This window comes from Phasianus colchicus, chromosome 1, assembly GCF_987193195.1.
Source record: "Phasianus colchicus chromosome 1, bPhaCol1.hap1.1, whole genome shotgun sequence".
NCBI lineage: Eukaryota > Metazoa > Chordata > Aves > Galliformes > Phasianidae > Phasianus > Phasianus colchicus.
Window position 1 is genome coordinate 87,077,299 of NC_143436.1, and position 21,669 is coordinate 87,098,967.

General features: G+C 42.4%; 1 protein-coding gene across 2 annotated transcripts; it reads left to right on the forward strand.

Annotated features, from left to right (window-relative positions):
• Positions 1-2,873: 2,873 nt before the first annotated feature.
• Positions 2,874-21,355, forward strand: TFG (trafficking from ER to golgi regulator). Of its 2 annotated transcripts, none has more exons than XM_090151561.1 (9): positions 2,874-3,027; positions 5,474-5,577; positions 9,339-9,547; positions 11,722-11,805; positions 12,993-13,139; positions 14,441-14,608; positions 16,722-16,865; positions 18,710-18,841; positions 20,841-21,355. In XM_090151561.1, the coding sequence occupies exons 3-9, from the start codon at positions 9,364-9,366 to the stop codon at positions 21,209-21,211; spliced, it is 1,230 nt and encodes a 409-aa protein (XP_090007687.1). In that variant the 5' UTR covers positions 2,874-3,027; positions 5,474-5,577; positions 9,339-9,363; the 3' UTR covers positions 21,212-21,355. The 2 variants fall into 2 exon arrangements, with proteins under 2 accessions (XP_090007687.1, XP_031469066.1); XM_031613206.2 differs by having other exon boundaries at positions 18,752-18,841.
• The last annotated feature ends 314 nt before the right edge of the window (positions 21,356-21,669 follow it).

Genomic DNA, 21,669 nt, shown 5'->3' on the forward strand with positions numbered 1-21,669 from the left:
TAAATATATAACCTAGGTCCTATTCACATCACCCCAAGCATTTGCCTACGTTAGGACACTTCCCTTTTGGAAGTACACAGGTATTGCCAGATACCAGCTGGGGTACTTCAGCCAGCATTCAGTCACACTCTGGCTTTTGGCTGCACCTTTCTTTCTGTCTCTCTGTCCTTTGGTGTCATGGGGAGTTTGGCAGAGGAACAAGCAGCTCTTCTCCCTTTGTGACCTTGAGCGAAGTTCTAAAGCCCACTTTAGAGGGGGCTCTTGTCTAACAAACAAGTAGTAAAGAACAAACAAAGAAGTAAATATTTTGATACATCTCATTCTCTTCTGTGTGAAGAAAAAAAAGCTTGAGAAATGTAGACAGGTAATTTTAAAAAACATTATAACCTTTTTCAAGTACATTTGTATGCTTTGCTATCTCTGGTTTTTAAAAAAAAAAGAACATGTTGAGTTTTTCATAACCTGCTTGAAGAAGCATAGCCAGCCTCCCCCATTAATAAGCCTCCAAAAGAGCCAGCAATCAGATACAAGGCTGAAGTTCATCACCATTGCTCCAGAAAGCCAAAGGTCAATAAAATTTATCTAGGAAAGGTAATCAATACTTTTTTTTTTTTTTTTTTTTTTTTTTGGGGGGGGGGGGGTGATGTGGGGGGAGGGTAGGTTAAGTATGTTTCAGGTTGCATATCATATACTTATAAATCCAATTTGTAACGCCTGCCTTTGCTGATTCCTTCAACTTTGTTAAAGAAAAAGTATTTTAGAAATTATAACATGGTTTAGGAAGGATGATCTTAGATCATGCCATCAAAAGCAGCTGGATATTGTGAAGGTGTCTCCTTCAAAGAGTAATAGCACTTTCTTGTCTATGATTTTTTTCCCCCCACAAAAATTGTTCTCCAAATCCCATTTGGAGAATGGGAACTTTTAAAAAGCTTAATAAATACATTATTTTAATATTATACCAAAAAAGCAAAAAGAAACAAAACAAAAAAAACCAACGAAACAAAAAAACACAATGAACAAAAACCCAAACACGCACACACAAAAACTACAACTGAAGAATATATAATACTGGATTGATGAAATGTTGACTTTTAACTAACCGCATCAAACATACTGTTTTGAATGTTTTCAGATACTAGCAAAACATTTTAGAGCAAAATACTGAGGATGTCAGAACTAACAGAAAACATTTTCAGCATTAAAAATACTGAAAATTATAAATTATTATTATTTTTTTTTCTTATCCAGGGGATCTTAATTGCAGAATTGAAGCAAAGCAAAATTTAGACTTTTCAGATTATATGCTTGATTCTTGTAGGCTCAACAGTTCGACTCTTATCTATACAGGTGGAATATATTAATCTTAATAATGTGGTGAACTTTGGTATTCTTTGTGATATGTGTGCTTTAAGTTCAGGAAGTTTCTCCTTGTTAACACAGGGAAAAAGCTCCTGTGTTATCAAAGGAATGTTTTGGAGGAGAAGAAGGTGCAATGGTCTTAAATGAGACAGGGGAGGTTTAGGTTAGATATTAGAAGGAAGTTTTTCACTCAGAGGGTGGTGAGGCACTGGAACAGATTGCCAAAGGAGGCTGTGGATGCCCCATCCCTGGAGGCATTCAAGGCCAGGCTGGATGTGGCTCTGGGCAGCCTGGTCTGCTGGTTGGCAACTCTGCACATAGCAGGGGGGTTGAAATAGATGATCATTGTGGTCCTTTTCAACCCAGGCCATTCTATGATTCTATGAATTATCTGGTATGAAAAATGACAGCTTGTATTTGTAATGGACAGAAAGGTCTTGTCTTCCAGGCCTCTTTCGTATGTTTTTAAAACTAAAGAGATCATACATATTTGTTTATACTGAAAATGGCCAAATTATTCCTATTTTCTCGTACTTATCTACCAGGCCTCTTGCATCACTGCTTTATCTAGCTCTTTTGTACCTTTCTTTGCCTACACACAAAGTGACCAGCAGTGATGGACCCCATTAACATCAGATGCATTTTTTCAAGGGATCTTGTCAACTACATCCCTCAGCAGCCTGAAGTCTGTTCTCCCCATATGGAGAACATCCATGGTTGAAGTTTCACTGGCAGTTTTCCTCCTGCCATCAAAGATTTATAATTCAAGTACTTCATGCTCACTATGGCCAAGATGGCTACCAGTCGCCCCTTCAGGGCAACAATTTCAGGGGAGAGGGAATGGCCTTAAGTTGCTCCAAGGGAAGTTCAGGTTGGATATTAGGATAAATTTATTCTCAGGAAGAGTGGTGAGGCATTGGAATAGGCTATCAGGGAGGCGGTGGAGTCACCATCCCTGGAGGTGTTCATGAGCTGTGCAGATGTGGCATTGAGGGACATGTTTAGTGGGCATGGTGGGGATGGGCTGACAGCTGGACAAGATGGTCTAAGAGGGCTTCTCCCACCTTAATGATTCCGAGTTATTTGTGGAGGCAAGGCTCTCCATGGATGGTGGCTCTGTGCCACGAGCAGGGTGGTATTTCACGACTGATTTTCCACCCCAGCACTGCCATCCTACATGTTTCAAAGCCATTCTGCTCTGGCTGAACCACCATTTCCCACCATTGTAGCTACAGTAGGATCTGCTCCTCATCTCAGAGGTCCACAGCAGCTCTTAGAATCATAGAATGGCCTGAGTTGAAAAGGACCACAGCGATCATCTATTTCAACCCCCCTGCTACGTGCAGGGTCGCCAACCACCAGACCAGGCTGCCCAGGCCACATCCAGCCTGGCTTTGAATACCAGAGACCGAGCCATCTCAGCAGCACAACCCCACCTCCTTCCCTCCCCGCGTGGCGGCGGCCACGGCGACCGGCTCGGCGCATGCGCGCTGTGTCCCCGGGCGGCCCGGTGGCCGTAGTGCGCATGCGGACGCAGCGCGCAGGCCCGGCAGCGGCAGCGCTCCGGCCGCCCCTTCTCTCCCCTGCCACGTACGGGTGGCTGCGGTCGCGTCCGGGCTCGGAACGCGTCTGGGCCTCCGCCGGCGGGACCACGCGGGAGCCAGAGTAAGAGAGCGGGCCCACCCGCTTCCTTTCCCCTCGTCGCCCCGGGGTCAGCCGCTGCGGGGCGGGTGGGGGCGTTGGCGGCAGGGGCGTTGGGCCGGGGGGCTCCGCGGCCCCTGGCGGAGGGGCTGGGAGACCCCTCGCGTCCCCCCGGCCGCGCCTCAGGGAGGCCCCGGCCCGCGCTTAGCCGCGGCGGCTGGCGAGGCTTCCGTCGGCGGGCTCCGCTGCTTCCTCCGGGCCTGCCTCGTTGGGGAGCGGTGATCCATCGAGCTGTGTCACGTTGTAGGGAGGGAAGCCGGAACGCTGTGCGATTCTGTGCTTGAAACGTTTCGGGTGGTTCTCTGCGACGGCTGCGGTGTTGGGAGTCTCCTTTCTTTCACGCCGAGCCGAGCGGAGAACACTTGGGGGAAGGAAAAAAAAAAAAAAAAAAAGTGCATTTTAGTGTTTTCCTGTTATCTTTTCTTATTCTTACCTAGACGTGCAGTGTATTTCTGTGCGTGATGTCGGTGAGTAAGACAGTGTAATCATGTAAGTATGTTGCAGCAGCAAGCACAGAGATACAAGTGATGCATTCCAAAGGCCACAGCTGCTCAGGTGTGTCCCCTGAAATGTGGCTGCAGAATGGCTGATGAGGTTCTGTTCTTACCGTTGTCAGTTTCAAACTGTGCTGTAGTGCTAAAGAAGCCGAATCAGTGCTCAGCTGTGATGTTTAAGCTGTGTGAGGTGCAAGCTAAGTGAACTCTTAATCCTCTTGTAGGTGCATTTTCTGTATTTGTTCAGGGCATTAAACTGTACTTGGAGCTGTAGCGAGATCAGGGCAAGAATGGCCCCATCTCTGCGTGTTACTGATTTCACAAAGTGGGCGTGAGGAGTCAGAAAAGCAGTGTCTTCCTGTTCACCTGCTTGGTGTGTCGCCACAGCCTTACCCTCACCCTGTTAGCAGTGAACCCAGCCTTTTGCAGAGGTGGATGTTTTGTACTATGGAGGAGGGAGGGGAGCAGTCACCAGCCTTTTACCAGGCTTTTACCATTCTCCTGGGCTTGCTTGTGCTGTGCGTCAGCCCTGTGCTCCTCATGTCTGTCTGTTTCAGCTTTCCCGAGCTGAGCAGGAAGAAGAGAGCTGGGAAGACCACTTTCATAGGGGTGAGAGGATCACATTTTTCCCCATTGTTTACCATCAAATTGTCTAAAACTCAAATCGTGAGTGTTAGAGATTAACCACGTGCGATGAGACAGAGGAAAGTGTAGAGTGGAGTACCCTTAACATAGAATCATAGAATCGCTCAGATTGGAAAAGACCTTCAAGATCATCAAGTCCAATCACAACCTAACCATACTCCCCAAACTCTAACAACCCACCACTAAATCATGTCCCTGAGCACCACATCCAAGCGGTTTTTAAACCACCTCCCCAGGGAGCCTATTCCAGTGCTTAACCACCTTTTATATAAAGAAGTGTTTCCTGATATCCAACCTAAACTTACCCTGGCACAACTTGAGGCCATTTCCCCTCATCCTGTCACCAGTGAGAAGAGACCAACCCTGCTTTTGCTGTAAGCACCTTTCAAGTATTGGAAGAGAGCAGTAAGGTCTCCCTTCAGCCTCCTCTTCCCCAGACTGAAAAACCCTGGTTCCTTCAGTCTCTCCCCATAGGGCATATCCTCCAGGCCCTTCACAAGCCTTGTTGCCCGTCTTTGAACCTGAAACAGTTGGGAGAGAATTATGTTTTCATTGAGTTAGTTTGTATGCTAAATCACTATGTTTTGGCTCTGGACGATGAACTTGTGTAATAAGAGAAGGACTGCATGAATGTCAGAAAGCTCACTGCACTCTTTTCAGTAGAAAAAACAGACTTTTAAGCTGGACTGGGGGCAAATAGTATTTTTAAGCACTGTGCTTAATGTGTGTAATGTAAAATTGCCCAGTGTGGTGGTTCTGCTTGTGGGAATGTCGCATTACTACCCTATTACTGCTGGTAAGTAGTCTTTCCTGGTGCTGCCTGGAGGATGCACCACTTAATGCTACAGAGGCTCCAGAAATGGATTTCTAGATTTTCATAGTGCTAAATCAATGTAAGTTTAACTTAGATTTAATTAATTAATAAAACTTTACCTGGGGTTTTAAGTTGGAGGCCATGTAAGTGAGCGTTTTAAGACCAGTGGGGAAGATCACTATCCTCCTAAAAAAGGAATACGTTGCTCCTACATGCAGTTAAAAATTTAGAAAAAAGGAACGCCGTTCTTTCCTCAACTATGAAATTAGAACTGTTGTTCAAGATTGTTTTAGTTGAACCTCAGACTGCACCATACTCAGAAGTGTAAACGTGATTGTTACATATGAGAAAATAATGAATTTTTGTAACTGGGAAATTTGTTAAAATGTTTTAAAGTGGAAGTGTTTAAGGAAGTTTGACAGTAAATAAGGCCTTTTTTTATTTTTTTCTGATGCAGCTTCCTGTTTTCTGCCACTGGTAGTGCATGGCGGCTTATCCTAACTCTGTCCTGAAGTGAGGTGGGAGATTTGACCAATAGCCAGCATCAGTAAAACAGACAAGGTAACCGTATCGCTAAATGCGTGCTTAGTAAAAATCATGAAAGAAGACCTGTGTATGGATGCTATTTAATTTTTTATGCTAATTTTGTTCTGAAAAGCCTTCTGCAAAGAAACCTTTTAAAACCAACTTCTGCTGAAACAAAGTAGAACTGAAACAGAGTTGATGTTCCTGTAGTCAAGGCTTGTAAGTTGTGTATAATGCAGTAGCAGACATTAACACTGTTATGAACTTCACCATTTCATCAGTGTCTCTGCAGCTACCTTGCTGTGTGAATAACAGGTCCCTTTTCTCTGCAGTTAGGCTGAATTTCTCTGTATCCACCTGCCTCTTATTCTTTTAAGAGAATGAGTTTTGTTCAGTAGGTGCTTGTCTCTTTGCTGTAGTTTAACCCTGGCAGGCAGCTCAGCACCACACAGCTGCTGAATTACCCTCCAAAGGTGAGAGCGGGGAGAGAATCAGAAAGGAAAATGTGAGGTTTGAGATAAAGACGTTCTGCTAGGTAAAGCAAAAGCCACACGCAGCCAAAGCAAAGCAAGAAATCAGTTTGCTACTTCCTGCTTCATTAATAGGCAAGTGTTCAGGAAAGCATAGCTCATCACATGTAGCAGTTAACTGGGAAGACGAACAGCATCATTCCAAATGTCCTCCCCCCCGAGCTTTACTCCTTTCTCTCAGTTTTTATTGTTGAGCACAACATCCCTTTTCGCCAGGTTGGGTTGGCTATCCAAAGCAAACTACTAAAACGTTAGTATGCTTTCAGTGTTATTCTATTCTCATCCTGAATCCAAAGCACAACACTGTACCAGCTACTAGGAGGAAAATTAACTATTTCAGCTGAAACCAGAACAGTATTTTCCCTTTATACTATACCAACTATGTTGAACTCTGGTCACATACTTGGCAACGTGACCCAGTTAATCAATACCACCTTTCCTATATTTTAATGTATACACACACATTGTTCCCTTAGTCTATGGGCCATCCATCTTAAATGTACCTTGTGTTCCTTTTGTCCATGACTTTAGGTTCCATCTGCCATAACAGTCTTTCAGGTCGGGAGAGTGTATGGTGGTGAATGCTGGAGCCAGTTCTGGCTGTGCTTATCCAGTTCTATCACTGCTGCACTTTTCTCAGTTCCATCAAAATTTATTAATCTTGGTGACATCATATACAGTATTATATAGCAAGTAACATCACCCATTTTAAATTACTGTCTGTTCTCACTCAACATAAGATTCCCCTTTAGGTATACACCAAACATCTCCATCCTTCTGTATTACCCACTAGGAACACTCAGGTCCTTGACCAAAAGCAGTCCTATGAATGGACTTGCCTTTGTCTGAAGCAGGAGTAACCATGGCTGTCTGGTCCAGGATGGTTTTCATGTGCACCAGAAGAACTTTATTTCCTTATACAGTATGTGGGAGTTTTAACTGGGAAGGTCCAGCTTGATTGGCAGATCCCTTTTGCTAAACATGCGCTTCAGGGTTTGAATGTGCCAGCACCCATTGCGGTTAGTGCAGTTTTTAATAGCTCATTGTATCATTTGATTTTCCTGGAGGCTGATGCCAGGTAGGGGGTGTGATATGCCCACTTAGTGTCATGCTCTTTGGCTCAGGTATCTATAAGGTGGTTTTGGAAAGGAGTCCTGTTGTCTGACTCAGTTCCTTCTGGAGTACCATGTTGCCACTCTTGCTTTTCAAGGCCCAGGATAGTGTTTTGGGCAGTGGCATGTGGCACACGATATGTTACTAGATATCTAGTTGCTTCCACCATTGTAAGCACATGACACTTGCTGTGGCTGTTTCAATCCTAGCAACCTGCTGATTGTTTTGGTTTTCTTCAAGTACAAGGACATCTATGTGATGTGCTTTTACAACCATATTCTCTACTTGAATAGCAATATCTTTCCACAGTGCAGCAGCCCAGATAGGTTTGCCTCTGTACTGCCAGTGTTCTGCTTCCATGGCTGTAACCATCCCTACAGGGTATTTGCTACCATCCACAAGTCAGTATAGAGGTAGAACGCTGGCCACTTTTCTCACTTGGTAATATCTAAAGCTAACTTAGATGGTTTTCACTTCTGTAAATTAATTCGACTTCTTCAGCAGTTTCTGTTACCTGTTGCACAGGACTCCATACAGCTGCCTTCCATTTCTGATGCTTTCCCACACTAAGACATCAGTGAACAAGACATACTGTCTCTCGTGTGGCTTGTCATCTTGTTTGTGTGATTCCTTCTATAGTATCTTCTTTAACACACATAATGGGTCTCAACAGTTTGAAGGCATATCCATTACAACCTCCATCCTGAGTCCTTTTTCACCAGGCCTAGGATTTAACATTGAAGTGAACTCATACTCTTTCCCTTGCTCCAGCCTGGGCTTTTTCAGTAGATAGAGGTCTACCTATTGTGTCATGGACGTATCTCTGGCCGAAGGTGCTTCAAGGTTTGCCTTTTCTGATGTGAGCTTTGTAGTGGGCCACAGCCTCTTCAGTGGTATACCTGCTGCAGCATGGATTTATCCACAGCTGTAGTTACTTTGAGATATACCTTCCCTGTCACGGTCTCTTCATTGGCCGTGATCTCTTCAGACACCACTGTATCATTATCTTATCCACAGCCACAAATGCTTTGAAGTATTCTGGCATGGTTTTGTCTGCAGACACGGGCACTGCAAGGTTTACTTAACACAGGCTTCTGCATGCCTTGAGGTGTGCTTGCTCCAGAGTGGACATTTCCATGGCCATGGGCATTTCAGGGTGCACATTCTCCTGTGCAGGCTGATGCAGAGGTCGTAGTTCCTCTGTCTTGAGTTTAGCCTGAAGTCGCAGCCTATCCAGTAGAGCAGCATGGGGACAACAGTGATGCCTTTGCAGTCCTCCAGCCCAGGTTCATGACCATGGTTGCTTCCAGAATGTTCCCAGACACAGTAAAGCAAGATGATAAGGAGTAGACCAGATGTCAGAAACAAAAGCAGCCATTAGGAAGTGCTGGACTCTGAAGTACAGTTACACAAGTTATCCCTGTGAAAAAGCACAGGAGCCTGTCACTTCATAGAATCACAGCACTTAGCAGCTAAACAGCTGTAATATCCATAAATTTAGTCTACTACGCTCATCACACTCATCTGTTGTGGAACCCTTAGTTCTCCAGGTTGGGTCCCAAAAAGATTGTTGTAGTTTAACCATGAGTGGCACATAGCCACTTGCTAATCCCTCCCCAAGTGGGATGGGGGAGAGAATCACAAATGTAAAAGTGTGAAACCTCATAGGTTGTGATAAAGATAGATAAAGTCATGTGCGAGGCAAACAAGGAATTCATTTACTACCTCCCATCAGCAGGCAGATGGGTGTTCAGTAACCTAATGGCTAAGCTAATCTAACCATAGGAGAGCTGAGCTCACCACATGTAAAGGTTTCTTGGGAAGACAAATGCTTTCCCTCCAAACATACCCCTTTTTTGAGTGCAACACCATGCAGTGTGGGACATACATCCCTTTGGCCAAGCTGGATCAGCTATCCTGCCTGTGTCCCCTCCAGCTACCTGTGCTTTGCCCATGAGCTCAGAAAGCATATGATCTACTTCACTGTTTGAGAAACTGGTGCATCGTAGAATGTGTTTGAGAGTGGTTTTCTAGGTGGTTCAAGAGGTTTTCTTTTTTAGAGCATGGAAAGCATCTGAACTGTCATCAGACACATTTAAGTTGTTAGCAATTTAGTTCTCTAAAGTATGTTTTTAATGTTTTTGTTGTTAACAGGTCTGGAGGTGACAAAGAATCCACCATGAATGGGCAGCTGGACTTAAGTGGGAAGCTGATCATAAAAGCTCAGCTTGGTGAAGACATTAGGAGAATTCCTATCCATAATGAGGATATCACCTATGATGAGTTAGTATTAATGATGCAAAGAGTTTTTAGAGGAAAACTTCTGAGCAACGATGAAGTCACAATAAAATATAAAGATGAAGGTAAGGTTTAATTACCTTTTGCAGTGTAATTACTACTGTTGCTCTGATACCATTTGTCCAGAAACTACACAGAACTGAAACTGTGCAAGTCACCTTTACAAAGTTGTCCAAAATACTGTTGGCAAATGTGGATATTTCTCTTAAAATGATTTGATTCAATCAGTAGAATCTATCTTTTGTGGTTATGCTGTCTTACCATAGTATTTCTGGGAGCATTTCTGGAATATCAGCAATCTGAAAGTTCATTCTTTTGCTGATGCTGTTTCAGATTTCTCTGCTAGCTACCTATTGAACCAGTTTTTTTGTGTGGTACAGTGGATTTGAAGGGTGAAAGTTGAATTAACACGCATGATTTAACACAAGCTCTCTTTAGACTTAAAAAGTGATTTTTATGCAGTACTTTCACAGTATGCAAAATGGATTGTTTGAGATGTATGGAGTGATTGTTGTGGTCCTGAGGGTTTTTTCATCTTAGAATGTCAGTGTGGAAGAGAGGGCAGAGGGGATGTTATTCGGGATGTGTAAATAGAAGTGCTGTGTCACTGCAGGTTCGTTCATTCTTAATGGCGTTAGCACTGTCTGTGGGACCTAAAATGTAAAGTAACCTTTGTTCGTACATCTCTACTCTTGAATAACTCAGAGACAGTTTTTCGGTTTTATAAAGGTTTGAGAGAGACTACTTCTCATAAAAAATGATATACAGTTATGAGCTTTTTTGGAGATCTTGGTGTGTAGTAGGAAAAAGCTATGTGGATTTGCAGTAGTTTTGTTTTTAGTCTTATCACATATTATTTTTCCTTTCTGGAATGGAAAAGGTAAAAGAAAGTGTGTGAATGCTTTCTCATGAAGTTAGAGCATCTTGTCCCTTTTTTGCATTCTTGCTTGCTCTTTAGGTATAGTGTTCTGTTTTTATGTATGTCTCTGTCTTTTTTTTCTATTTTGAAAAAATAACAGTGTGTAGTGGAGCCCTGTAATTGCAGTTTCATTCTTCAGTTGTCTGTAACAGCCTAGACACCTCCTACTGTTAATTTTAGCTTTTTCAGTCTCAGAATATACTACTTCTCCACTGTGATATGGAAATTGTATGTTGCTCTAGATCGTGAGTGTCCAACTTTTCAGCTTGCATGGGCTACACTGAGTGAAGAAGAATCATCTAGGGCCACATATATGTAGGTTACTCTGAAAGTAATGCCTCCTATTTAATTCCATAGAAACCTAAGAGAAGATCTCCTTGAAAGCAGCCCTGCAGAGAAGGAGTTGGGGGTCCGGGTGGATGAGAGACTGGACATGAGCCAGCAGTGTGCACTTGCTGCCCAGAAGGTCAACTGTGTTCTGGGCTGCATTAACAAAGGGGACAATAATACTATTTGATAGAACAAATTCTCAGCTACAAAATGCTATTTTTCAACATAGTCACCACTAGAAGCTATACATTTTCATCAGCAATGTTTGAGGGAAGAGATAATAGAGTGGAGTTCAGTTTGATTGCTGTATGAGGTCAGTGCTTTTCTTCCCTTTGTTTTAGCTAGGCTAAGGTCATTATTTAAGATTGCTTCAATCATGAGGATTGAAATACATCCGGTCCAGCTGCTTCAGAGATCCTTATCCTCCAAACCTGGAGAGGCACTAGTCTTTATCTCATTAACCACAGTAGGCCGTCTTCTGAAGCCATCATAATTCTGCCTTAATTTCTGTGCATAATTTTCTTGGACACTGGTCCTGGCATTAAAATGGTATGTTTTTGTGTTTTGCAAAAGTCTAACTTGCTGCTTTGTTGTGATGATGCTTTTAAGAAATATTTTAGAGGACTTTATTTTTCTTGGAAAGAGTTCCTCATTCTATAAATATTTCTTTTGACCCAACTTACTGTAATGCCTTTTAAATCAACAGTAAGTGTTTCTAATTGATTGTAGCTTAGGAAGCACAGAGCTAAGTCTTGCTTCGTAACCACAGAGCAAAACCTTTGGTTTTTACCTCTATGTTTTCAGTTTTCTCTTCATACACATAATGGAGTAGGGTAAGTGATAATGTTAATTGGTAGCCTCTTTCCTAGTAGCTTTGGAATCAAATAGGGAATGGCATTGTATAGAAATAAAGTAACACTTCTGCCCCAACATTAAGTTCAGTGGTGAATAGGCCTTGCTTTAATGTAACTTTTTAAATATTCTTTTCAGATGGAGATCTTATAACAATTTTTGATAGCTCAGATCTTTCCTTTGCAATTCAGTGCAGCAGGATACTCAAGCTGACGTTGTTTGGTAAGTGTATAAGGCGGTTCATAAGTTTTTTTTAAATAACCTTTATTAAAATTCAGGCAGAGTGGTTTTAAACTGAGACAGGGGAGGTTTACATTAGACACTAATGGAGGAAGTTTTGCACACAGGGTGGCGATGCACTGTAACAGGTTGCCCAAGGAAGTTGTGGATGCCCCATCCCTGGAGGCATTCAAGGCCAGGCTGGATGTGGCTGTGGGCAGCCTGGTCTGCTGGTTGGTGACCCTGCACATAGCAGGGGGGTTGAAATAGATGATCATTGTGGTCCTTTTCAACCCAGGCCATTCTATGATTAATTCTACTATTCTATGACTTTTGGTTTATATCATGTTGGAAGAATGAAATCAGTAAATTACAAACAGTGGATTAATATGTGACGTCTGTTTTCTCTTTTGCTCTTTCACATGATATCTGAATTCGGAGAAACTGAAACTGTCTCAGTTTTTATAAGGTGGCTTACATTAACTGGCATACAAAAATAAAGAGTCAGTTGTTTTACTGTAATGTTATTTTCCATATTATCTTCCACTCTAACCTTTGTGTAGGGGGATTTTCTTCATGGGCATGTAGAAACTTTAATGATAAACTTGCAGTGTTGCTAGGACACTATTAAAAATAACATCAAATGCTTCTAGTATAATAGATTTTAACATTTATCCTTTTGCCTTTGATAAAATAATTCTTTATTTTCAGGTTGCTGTTGGTAGTTTTGCACATAGTTCCACAGAATAGCAGGCAGATTTTATCTGGAAGGCTGATCCTGTTCTCGAGATGCATGGGTTTTTTTTTGAGTTTTTGAGAATTTGAGTGTTGTGTGTGCTGCCTTAGTTCTAAAGGCACAGCCTAAGAGGAGACAGATTTCCACAACCAGATACGGTTTTTGTATTGTTCAGGGTATAGTCATGGAAATTGAGTAAGCAGTGCAGAAACTTACTGCAAGATTTACTCTGCAGTTCTGGTTCTCAGTAGTGTCAGGCTAAAATGAGATTATATAAAGGAACAATAAACTCTAGAGTGTGTTTAGCCTGTGTTTACTCACTGTGTGACACTTCCAAGCTACACAAAGTAGGATGATTCTGAAGTTGGGAACGCCTAGTTGGTTTTCTTTCAATTTTAAACTGAATATCAACACATTATTACAGTCGTAAATGTATGTAATTGCTGTTTTGCAGTTAACGGACAGCCGAGACCCCTAGAATCCAATCAGGTGAAATACCTGCGTCGAGAGCTGATAGAACTTCGCAATAAAGTCAATCGCTTACTGGACTGTTTAGAGCCACCCACTGAACCAGGGGTTTCCACCAACCTGCCTGAAAGTGGTAGGCAGTCTGGCAAAGACTTTTGGGTTTGGTTTGCAGGGATGTGTGCTGTTTAACAGAGTGAAAGATGAGGTCTCGAGTACTGGTTGTGATCATTCTTGATCTTTGCTTAATTTTAATGCTTCATTTATTTTAGAGGCAGAATCTGTCTCAGTTTATTTGAAGTAAAGCAGTAAGTTAACTTAGAAATAACACCTCCAAGTATGATTTTTGTTGTCACGTATGTAAACGCTGTAACTAATGCTTGTGAGTCGGGACAGCTTTTTGACAGGGCTTCCAGCTAAATTAATAGTATGTTGTTGCTGAAGAGGGAAGATCTTGCTCCCAGCTGAGCACTCCCACTGCTTACTTTGGGCTAGCTCTGGTGCTTATCTTGTCATGTTGCTAAGCAGGTTTGAGTCACTAGAACAGTAAAAGGCTAATTCAGCAAAAATTATATTCACTTCTTTTGCCAGGTTAGGAAATTGAATCCAGACATTTTGAGCTCAGACCAGCATCAGAGCTGTCTCAGGGTAAGCAGCACAAGGGTGCAGAATAGGGGTGGGAAAGGATTATGGGGGAGGGGGTGAAATGGGGGAGGAACTCGTATTCTCCCAGTTTTGAGACAGTGATCTCCTAGCATAGAAGAATAATGGAATACAGAGTTCCAAGTAAAGTGATGAACTAGCAGCTCCATCCTTTCTTTTAAGAAACATTGCTTTTGTTACTTTAACAGGAAAACCTTCAAAAATCCAACCCCTCTTCTACAATATAAGGAGTGACTAATTTTGGTGGAATACTGGGAATTTGGGCTATAAACTGTTTGGAAGGAGATTAGCGTGATGATCATAGAGAGCAAACAGCCACTTTAAACTCTACCTGCACTTGTTTGTTTCTCAGTGAAAGTGGAGCCCCATGGAAGATAAGGGGCTTCAGAGGGAATGAGTTCTGCAGGGTTATGAGCTTCATCCATCAATGTGGATAGTGGAACTGGGGGAGGAGGGGAACAGAACAAGATCTACAGTTCATGAAACAATATAATAAATTGGAAGCTGTCCTATATGCATTCTTAATTTAGAATTCTCAGTTAGCAAATCGTACCAGAACAATTTGTTGTAGTGGGAACCTTTGAACTTCAGACTGAAGAGATCTGATGCTCCAGTGTCAGTGTATCCTTCGCTATGCAATGAGACCTCAGCTTTGTGATTCATCACATTTTCAGATACAGCATTGATTAATCACATTGTTCTAACATAAGCCTTTCAGCAGGTTGGTTTTTTTTGAGTTTTTGAGAATTCAAACCAGGGCATTTTGTTTCGTAGATGCTGTGGATGGTAGGGAAGAAAAGCCTGCTGCTGCTGACTCTAATGTTAAGCCATCCACTCAAGTTATAGCAGCAAGCATGTCTGCATTCGATCCACTAAAGAATCAGGATGAAATCAGCAAGAATGTCATGTCAGCATTTGGCTTGACAGATGATCAGGTGTCAGGTAAGAATATGTCTTATGAAAAAGAAAGCAAAGCCTGTTAATAAATGATTACATAAAGCTTGATTTGCAACAGAGCATTTGTTTTTTAGATGTATTAAGCTGCATTCTGTATTGACTATTCCTTTTCAGAATTCTAAAATGTGTGGTGCACCAAGGTATTGTAAACGGGCTTGCTAAGTTCTGTATACAAGTGCCAAAATGTTGCTGTTGTAGCTTGATGTTGTAGCTTGGAGTCAAAAATAGTTCATTATTTTTTTGTTTCAACTAATTAAAGCTAGTACTAAAATAACTAATGTACAGTAACTTAATTGGTAACTGCCAGTGATGGAAGAATGGGATCCACTGCTTGGCCTTAAGGATCGATCTTGCGATTCACCTTAGGTTCTTGGCTTGTGTTCTGCTCCTTGAGTCTGTCAGAATGGTTTGTATAACCCCATATTTTCTCTTTTGCATTTCAAAAGTAAACAGTGACAGCGTTTTTTAATCTTAACAGAATGATGATTGCTCTTGGAGAATTGCATGGTTATTAGTACTGGTATGACTAATAGGAGAATGCAAAACATTTAAATGCAGTTTATACTAAACTGAATACAATCAGCTTAAGATAAGATAGCTGAAATTGTAAAAGAACTACAGGATGTAACAGGGAGTGCGATGTAGAATACAGAGAAATGACTTTGCACAGGATTTTCTTGACACTGACAAAATTTAATATAACATTGTTACTTGAAAAACCTACTATAAACAAGATTTGCCATATTCACTTTAGACCAATGTGGTCTTTATATGATTTCGCATGGTCTTGAGCAATCTCTTCCTGAATGTAGTGTTTTGAGTATGTCACAGTATGGTTATTTCACATGCTTGGTAAAGATTTGATGGTTCTTGAAAACTTACAGTGAACTACTTCTGAGTGATCAACTGTTATATGAGACTATAAAGTACAACTGAGCTTATTTTAAAGCTTATTTTTAAAGGAGTGATTTTCTGTTTGGGTACAAAGCTTCGCTGTCAGTTAATGCTTTCATCGTAGCATCAGTGATACTTTAAGATCTGTGTATCTCCAAAATTCTTTTGATAGGATGAACTGACTTGGCTATGCTTTGAATGCACAAAGGACTTCATAAAGGACCATTTAAGCAGGATATTGAGATATCACATTACTACAAGTGTAATTGCAGGATTTTAGCTTTAAAGCCAAAATCAGAAGTGGGCAGCTTTGATTTACTTTGCCCCTAGTAAGGGTAATGTGAAAATGCAATTATATGCTTGTTGCATGCATAAATACAATTATCATTCTGCAAATTCACTACTGAAAGTCTAATATCTTGTTTAACTCTATGCATGTATTTGAAAGTGACTTATCATATGTTGTACTCATAAACCTAAGAGCTGGAAAGATTTGGGTTTAAGTTCCCTTGTTTCTAACAAAGTGTTTTGACTTTAACTGTAGTATGCCATGCCTGTTCACGTGCCTATTTCACACCTTCTCATTAACTTAAATAAAAACTGAATTCTCTGTCTCCACGCTTTTTTTGGGTGCTTCTAGTAGCTGGAATCCTTTCATAGTTCTCCAAGCAAACAATTGCTTTCAGACTGACACCAGCTGTATCCTGTGTGGGTCTGCAAATCTAAGATATCCCTTAGAGGTGTTCTGTTCACACGCTGTGTGACTGTTGATAAAACATTTCATTGCCTGGGCCCATATAAGCCACAGCAAAACATGACAGCATTTGAATAATTTTCTGCAGCTTTGCACCTTCGTTCTGGGTGCAGAAGAAGAATGAGGTACGTTAGGTGTGCATTCTGTCCAAATGCAGCAAGTCTTTGGAGCATAAGTGCAGGGTGAGTGCCTGAAGCTGCAGAAACAGTGTTGTTATGGAGGGCTTTATCCACAAAGTGGAAGAGCATGAAATTTGAATGACTGATTTGAGAGAGATGGGAAATTTCCTCCCCCATATATTTTTAAGATAGACTTGAGATGTGCAGATATATACTTCCAAAGGTAAATCTACAGAAAACTGGAAGAAATATTAAAAACTTTGCAAGGCTGTGGGCTTGCTATTCAAACTCTGTCTTCATTTAGTTTAATGCATTTTGTTCTCTCCTCTAGGCCCACCCAGTGCCCCTGCAGAAGAACGATCAGGAACACCAGACAGCATCGCTTCCTCCTCTTCTGCAGCCCATCCTCCTGGTGTGCAGCCCCAGCAGGCACCGTACCCAGGAGCACAGCCACAGGCGGGTCAGCAGGTGGAAGGTGAGGAGCACCTTCTCTGCTGTTTGACAGGAGTGCTGCTGCCTGAATCTGTGTGTTCTGTACCTGCGGTTTCTAATTAGCAGGCCCAAAGTCAGTACACAGTTACAAATTCCCATCAGGCAGAATGTTTTTTTTCCCACGTGTCATTCAACATACAGTCGGCAGGTGGAGCAGTAGCTCCATTTGAAAGGGTAGTGATGTAACTTGGGAAGTTTCAATATTCAGTTCATGTTTTCTAAGAGCACTGAGCCTTCACACCTGCTTAGTTCTAGACACAGCTGTGGCATGACTTGCTTTGCTGCTTGTCCCTCCATACTAAGTATGTTATAAAGACGTTTCTGTATTTTGATGCAGAAACAAGTTAAAACCCTCTGCTATTTTCTTTACTGATCTAACAGACAGGTATAAGAGACATTGGAGGCAGTGACCACAGTGTCCATAGTCACTTGAAATCCCTTCCTGGTGGTTATCAATAACACTGTGACTGTGCAGAGTATTTGAGCAACCTGTAGTTAGGTCTGTGCATGAAAGCTGTTGGTTGAAGTAGAACAGCTTGTTTTTGCTGCTTTCAGCCTGTTTTCCTTATTTCTCTTGTACTATTTAAGGGATATAAATGAAAAAATAGTTATTTTTATGACTTAAAGCTATAATAATATTCAATGTCTGATATATATAAAATCTTCTAAAAGATTTTCTTAAAACCCAGGATTTTTAAAAGTGGCATTAGGTATCATATTGGTTATTAGTTGTTTTTTTTTGTGAAGGTCATTAAATCTCTGTGCTGATACTACTGAATGGCTTGCCTCTCCCCAATCAAAGATTTCAAGCATTCACCAGTTTGAATTTATTCAGCACAACAAAGAAGTGTGTTATGTGCTTTGCATTCTCTTCAGTCCTTCTGCTCAGCACTCTTCATCTCATAACAGTTGTATACCAGATAAAGTTTTGAAGGGTTATTGGGAATGTAAAACACTTTTGCTTTGAGCTGCAATTAACACAGAGTTAAAAGGAAAGGAGGAGTCCTGCTGAAGCAGCACGTATGGGGATGTGGGAGGACTTGGAGCAGAGCTCCCTTTACTGTCTTAGTGCAATTCAGACGATAGGGTTTGCAGTTCTATTTATACAGCCTGGTCTTTGCAGAATGACTGATGATACAGTAACACTTTATAGTAGTGAAGTCTCTGAGTCTGCTCCAGTTCAGCTAAGCTTTGGTTTGGCAGATAATTAGTTTTGTTCTTTGTGCATGTTATTCAAACGAGAAACAGCAGAAGCAGAAAACCTAATCAGGGCCCGTAGGTTAAGTCAAAACAAATATTCTGCCTCTGCTTGCCAAGAAAATGAACAAAGTAAATTTAGGAAAAATCACCCAACCTTAAGAATGTACAGTTTTATTTTAGTTTCAGGGGCTGTACTCCTGGGACTCTTAAGAAAACCTGGCTTACAGTGAGTCAGATGTTAAGAGATGGAGGACTTGTCTAGAAAATGTGGTCAGAATAAATAATGTACCACTGCTACAGTACTTTGTACAGAAATAGTCTTTAAAAACTATTATAAACAGACAATCTGAGGACATGTTTAACTTCTGAAGTACTTTAATTTACAGCGTGAGTTCTGGAGAAGTTAGCAAGCCATGTAAAGATTCCTGCTCTGTTAGACAGCAGTGTAGTGCTAATTAAGGTATATGGCTCTTGGCATACCCTGAAATAGCGGCCCCCACATCAAATTAGGACTATTAGTTCCATCTTCAGAATGGCACGGCTCAGAAATTAAAATCTGTGATTTGTACATGTTATTTCTGCAACTCAAACCGCTAGGATGTCGTGCATCTAATCTTTGTTATATAGCTCAGGTTCCAGCTCCCAACCAACAGAGTTCTCTGTCCCCAGGCCAGATGTACCAGCAGTACCAGCAGCCGGGTTACCCTGCCCAGCAGCCACAGGCGCAGCCCCAGCAGCAGTACGGCGTGCAGTACCCAGGTAAGCAGCTCCTGCAAACTGTGGTGTGGCTGGGGGATGTCTACACTGGTGCCTGGCCCCTTGAGTTGTGGGTCCTGAATGTGTGGGCCAGCTCAGGGTGCTGAGCATCTCAAACGCGCTTCTGAGGGAAATGGGCACAATTAAAAAATGACCAGTTAGCAAATGCTGTCAGTGTGAGTGTTTCTACTAGAGTTGCACTTCTGGTATTTCATTTTTACCCACCTGTCAGACAAATGCACTGGTAGAAAAGTAGGTGAAATAAAGCCTGAACAGTCTTTAGGGTTGAGGTCTGCATCTTGGCATTCTAGCAAAGATGCCTCAACTAAAGGAGCTACTGCTTTTGACAGGAGACCATGTTTAGTGCATTAGCGGTGTGTCTGCAAATATAAAACTCTAGGTTTTGTGTGTCTCCAAAATAAACTTGACTTCAGAATTTCTAGTTATTTACTTCAGCAGAGGCTGGCATCTAATAATAGATAGCGTGTGTTACAGTACAAAAATGGATGTACATCTCCAATTGCTTATGGCTTTTAGAAGAAGATAGAAAGCATTTGTCATGTCAGAGTTCAACCAAGATTGCTTAAAACAAGCAAAGGCATCCATACTGTTAAGTGCCTCAGAAAACAGCCTGCATCACTGTTTTTTTCCCCCTCCACAGTGTATACAGTGGAAGTGCATCAGATTTGATGTAGATGAGAACAGTTGTGTGGCTTATGAAAACATTCCCATGTTTATCTTGGATAAGAATCCTAGAAAACTTGAAATGGAGGGTTTGTGCCACATCCGTTGTTCCTGTGCTTTATGTAGTTAGACATCCATGACAGACTGCCACCAGCCCAGTTTCTTCTGCTGAAGTTAGGCTTAAAGAAGTTTCCTTCTACGTACTAATCATTTCCCACCATGATCTAAACTGTTATTTTACTGCAGTTCCTGCAGTATCTATAGTGCAAAATGAGTTCTGCGTCCCCAGTTCTTAGAATGTCTCCATTAAGAAACCATTATAGCCAGAAATTATATGGAGCTTGTCAGGTTTCCCAAAACCCCAAAATTTCATGATTAATCAGATCGGTCAGAAGCAGTCTCATTGTGAGGGCCTTTTGACAGCTGCCATTGGAAGTGGTTATTCATCTGCTTGTTGCTGTTGTGCCCATGAGGATTACCTCCAGAACCCCCATCCCACAGAGCAGGATCCATTCCCACTCTGCCCAGTAGCTCTACTAGACAAGAAGATTTGCTTATGGTAGTGAACATGCAGCCTTACAAGGTTTGTCTCATGAGTAAATTTTAGTCCCAGTTTCAAGGTGAGTTCAAAATATACTGCAGTGCATTCTTCGATCCTTGCTCTTTCTGTTCAGGGCTGTGTGCACTTTTAATAACTTGTGTGTCTGGTGTTTAATGCTGACAGGATTCCAGTCAATGGAGAGGTTTCATTGCGAGTAGCTGCAGGTGTGTTTCGTGATGGATAAAAGTAGCTTTTTCTTCGTAAAAGGAATTAATGCTATTTTAAGTCTTCAACAAGAGAAATTTCTTTTGGAAGCTGGTTTTATGCAGAAACACCAAGTAGGGACATGTTTCAGTGGGAGTTTTGTACTCAAGTATTCTGCTCTGCACAATTTCTGTTGAACTTAAATCTGCTTTTAAAGAACTGAAAGCATCTATGATGTAACCAACACACTGACTTAAGTGCACTGAGCACTAACTGTGTTTTCATGACAGTTTGGTTTTGGTTTTTTGGGGGGAAAAAGGCTACATTTTTGCCTTGTTTGTCAAGGAAGATTTTTTTTACTTTTAATGTGCTGTGATGGTAAAATGCTGTTTGTCCGTCTTTTAAATTTCTTGTTGGCTGTGGGAATACCAGGCTGCGTTTACAGCAGGAAAACTCGCAGTTCTTTACGTTTGCTTGTCTGTGCTTATCGTGCTACTTCTGCCATCACCGCGGTCACTGTGCACGTGCCCTGGGTGTCATGCCATGCCTTACCCCACGTCTCTCCTCCCACAGCCGGCTACAGCCCGCAGCAGGCCGCCTCACAGCCGGCGCAGCAGTTCCCAGCCTACAGCCAGCAACCGGCCCCAGCCGCCGCCTTCCCAGGACAGGGCCAGGCCCAGCAGCTGCCAGCACAGCAGCCGCAGCAGTACCCGGCGGGCAGCTTCCCCCCGCAGCCCTACACCACGCAGGCCTCACAACCGGCCCCGTACAGCGGCCCGCCCGGTGCCCAGGCAGCGCCCGGCACCTTCCAGCCACGGCCCGGCTTCACCCCGCCACCTGGCAGCACCATGACGCCACCACCCACCGGGCCCAACCCGTACGCCCGCACCCGGCCGCCTTTCGGGCCCCAGGGCTACGCACAGCCCGGGCCTGGCTACCGGTAAGGGCCGAGTGCCCGGTGGTGGCTGCTGTGGCCCGACAGCCGTCCCCACCGAGATCTGGAGCTGTCCCGAGGCAGAAGAGTCGCTGTAAGTGTTCATTAGTTCTGCAGGGGGAGGGAAGGAGCGACCGAGCCGTTCATGCTTTGAATTGTATCCGCTTCCTAGTTTAATTTGGGGCTGGGGTGGTTTGGGAACACTACCTACGTGTCTGTCAAGTGATCAATTGACATCCTAGCTTGCCTCGTTTGAAGGATATTAAAATGCTAGCTGGAAGTTTAGCCCACTAATAACATGATTTACTAAATTAGATTAATTTGGAGGTAAAAACTAGATATGATGTATTATAAATTGTAATGCTCACATGGAAAGCTAATAAAAAAATCCCTGAATCTATTATGTGCCTAGTCTTGATTTTAAAGTCTAGGTAGTGCAGAACAAGAAAACTACATAACAAGTGTGCA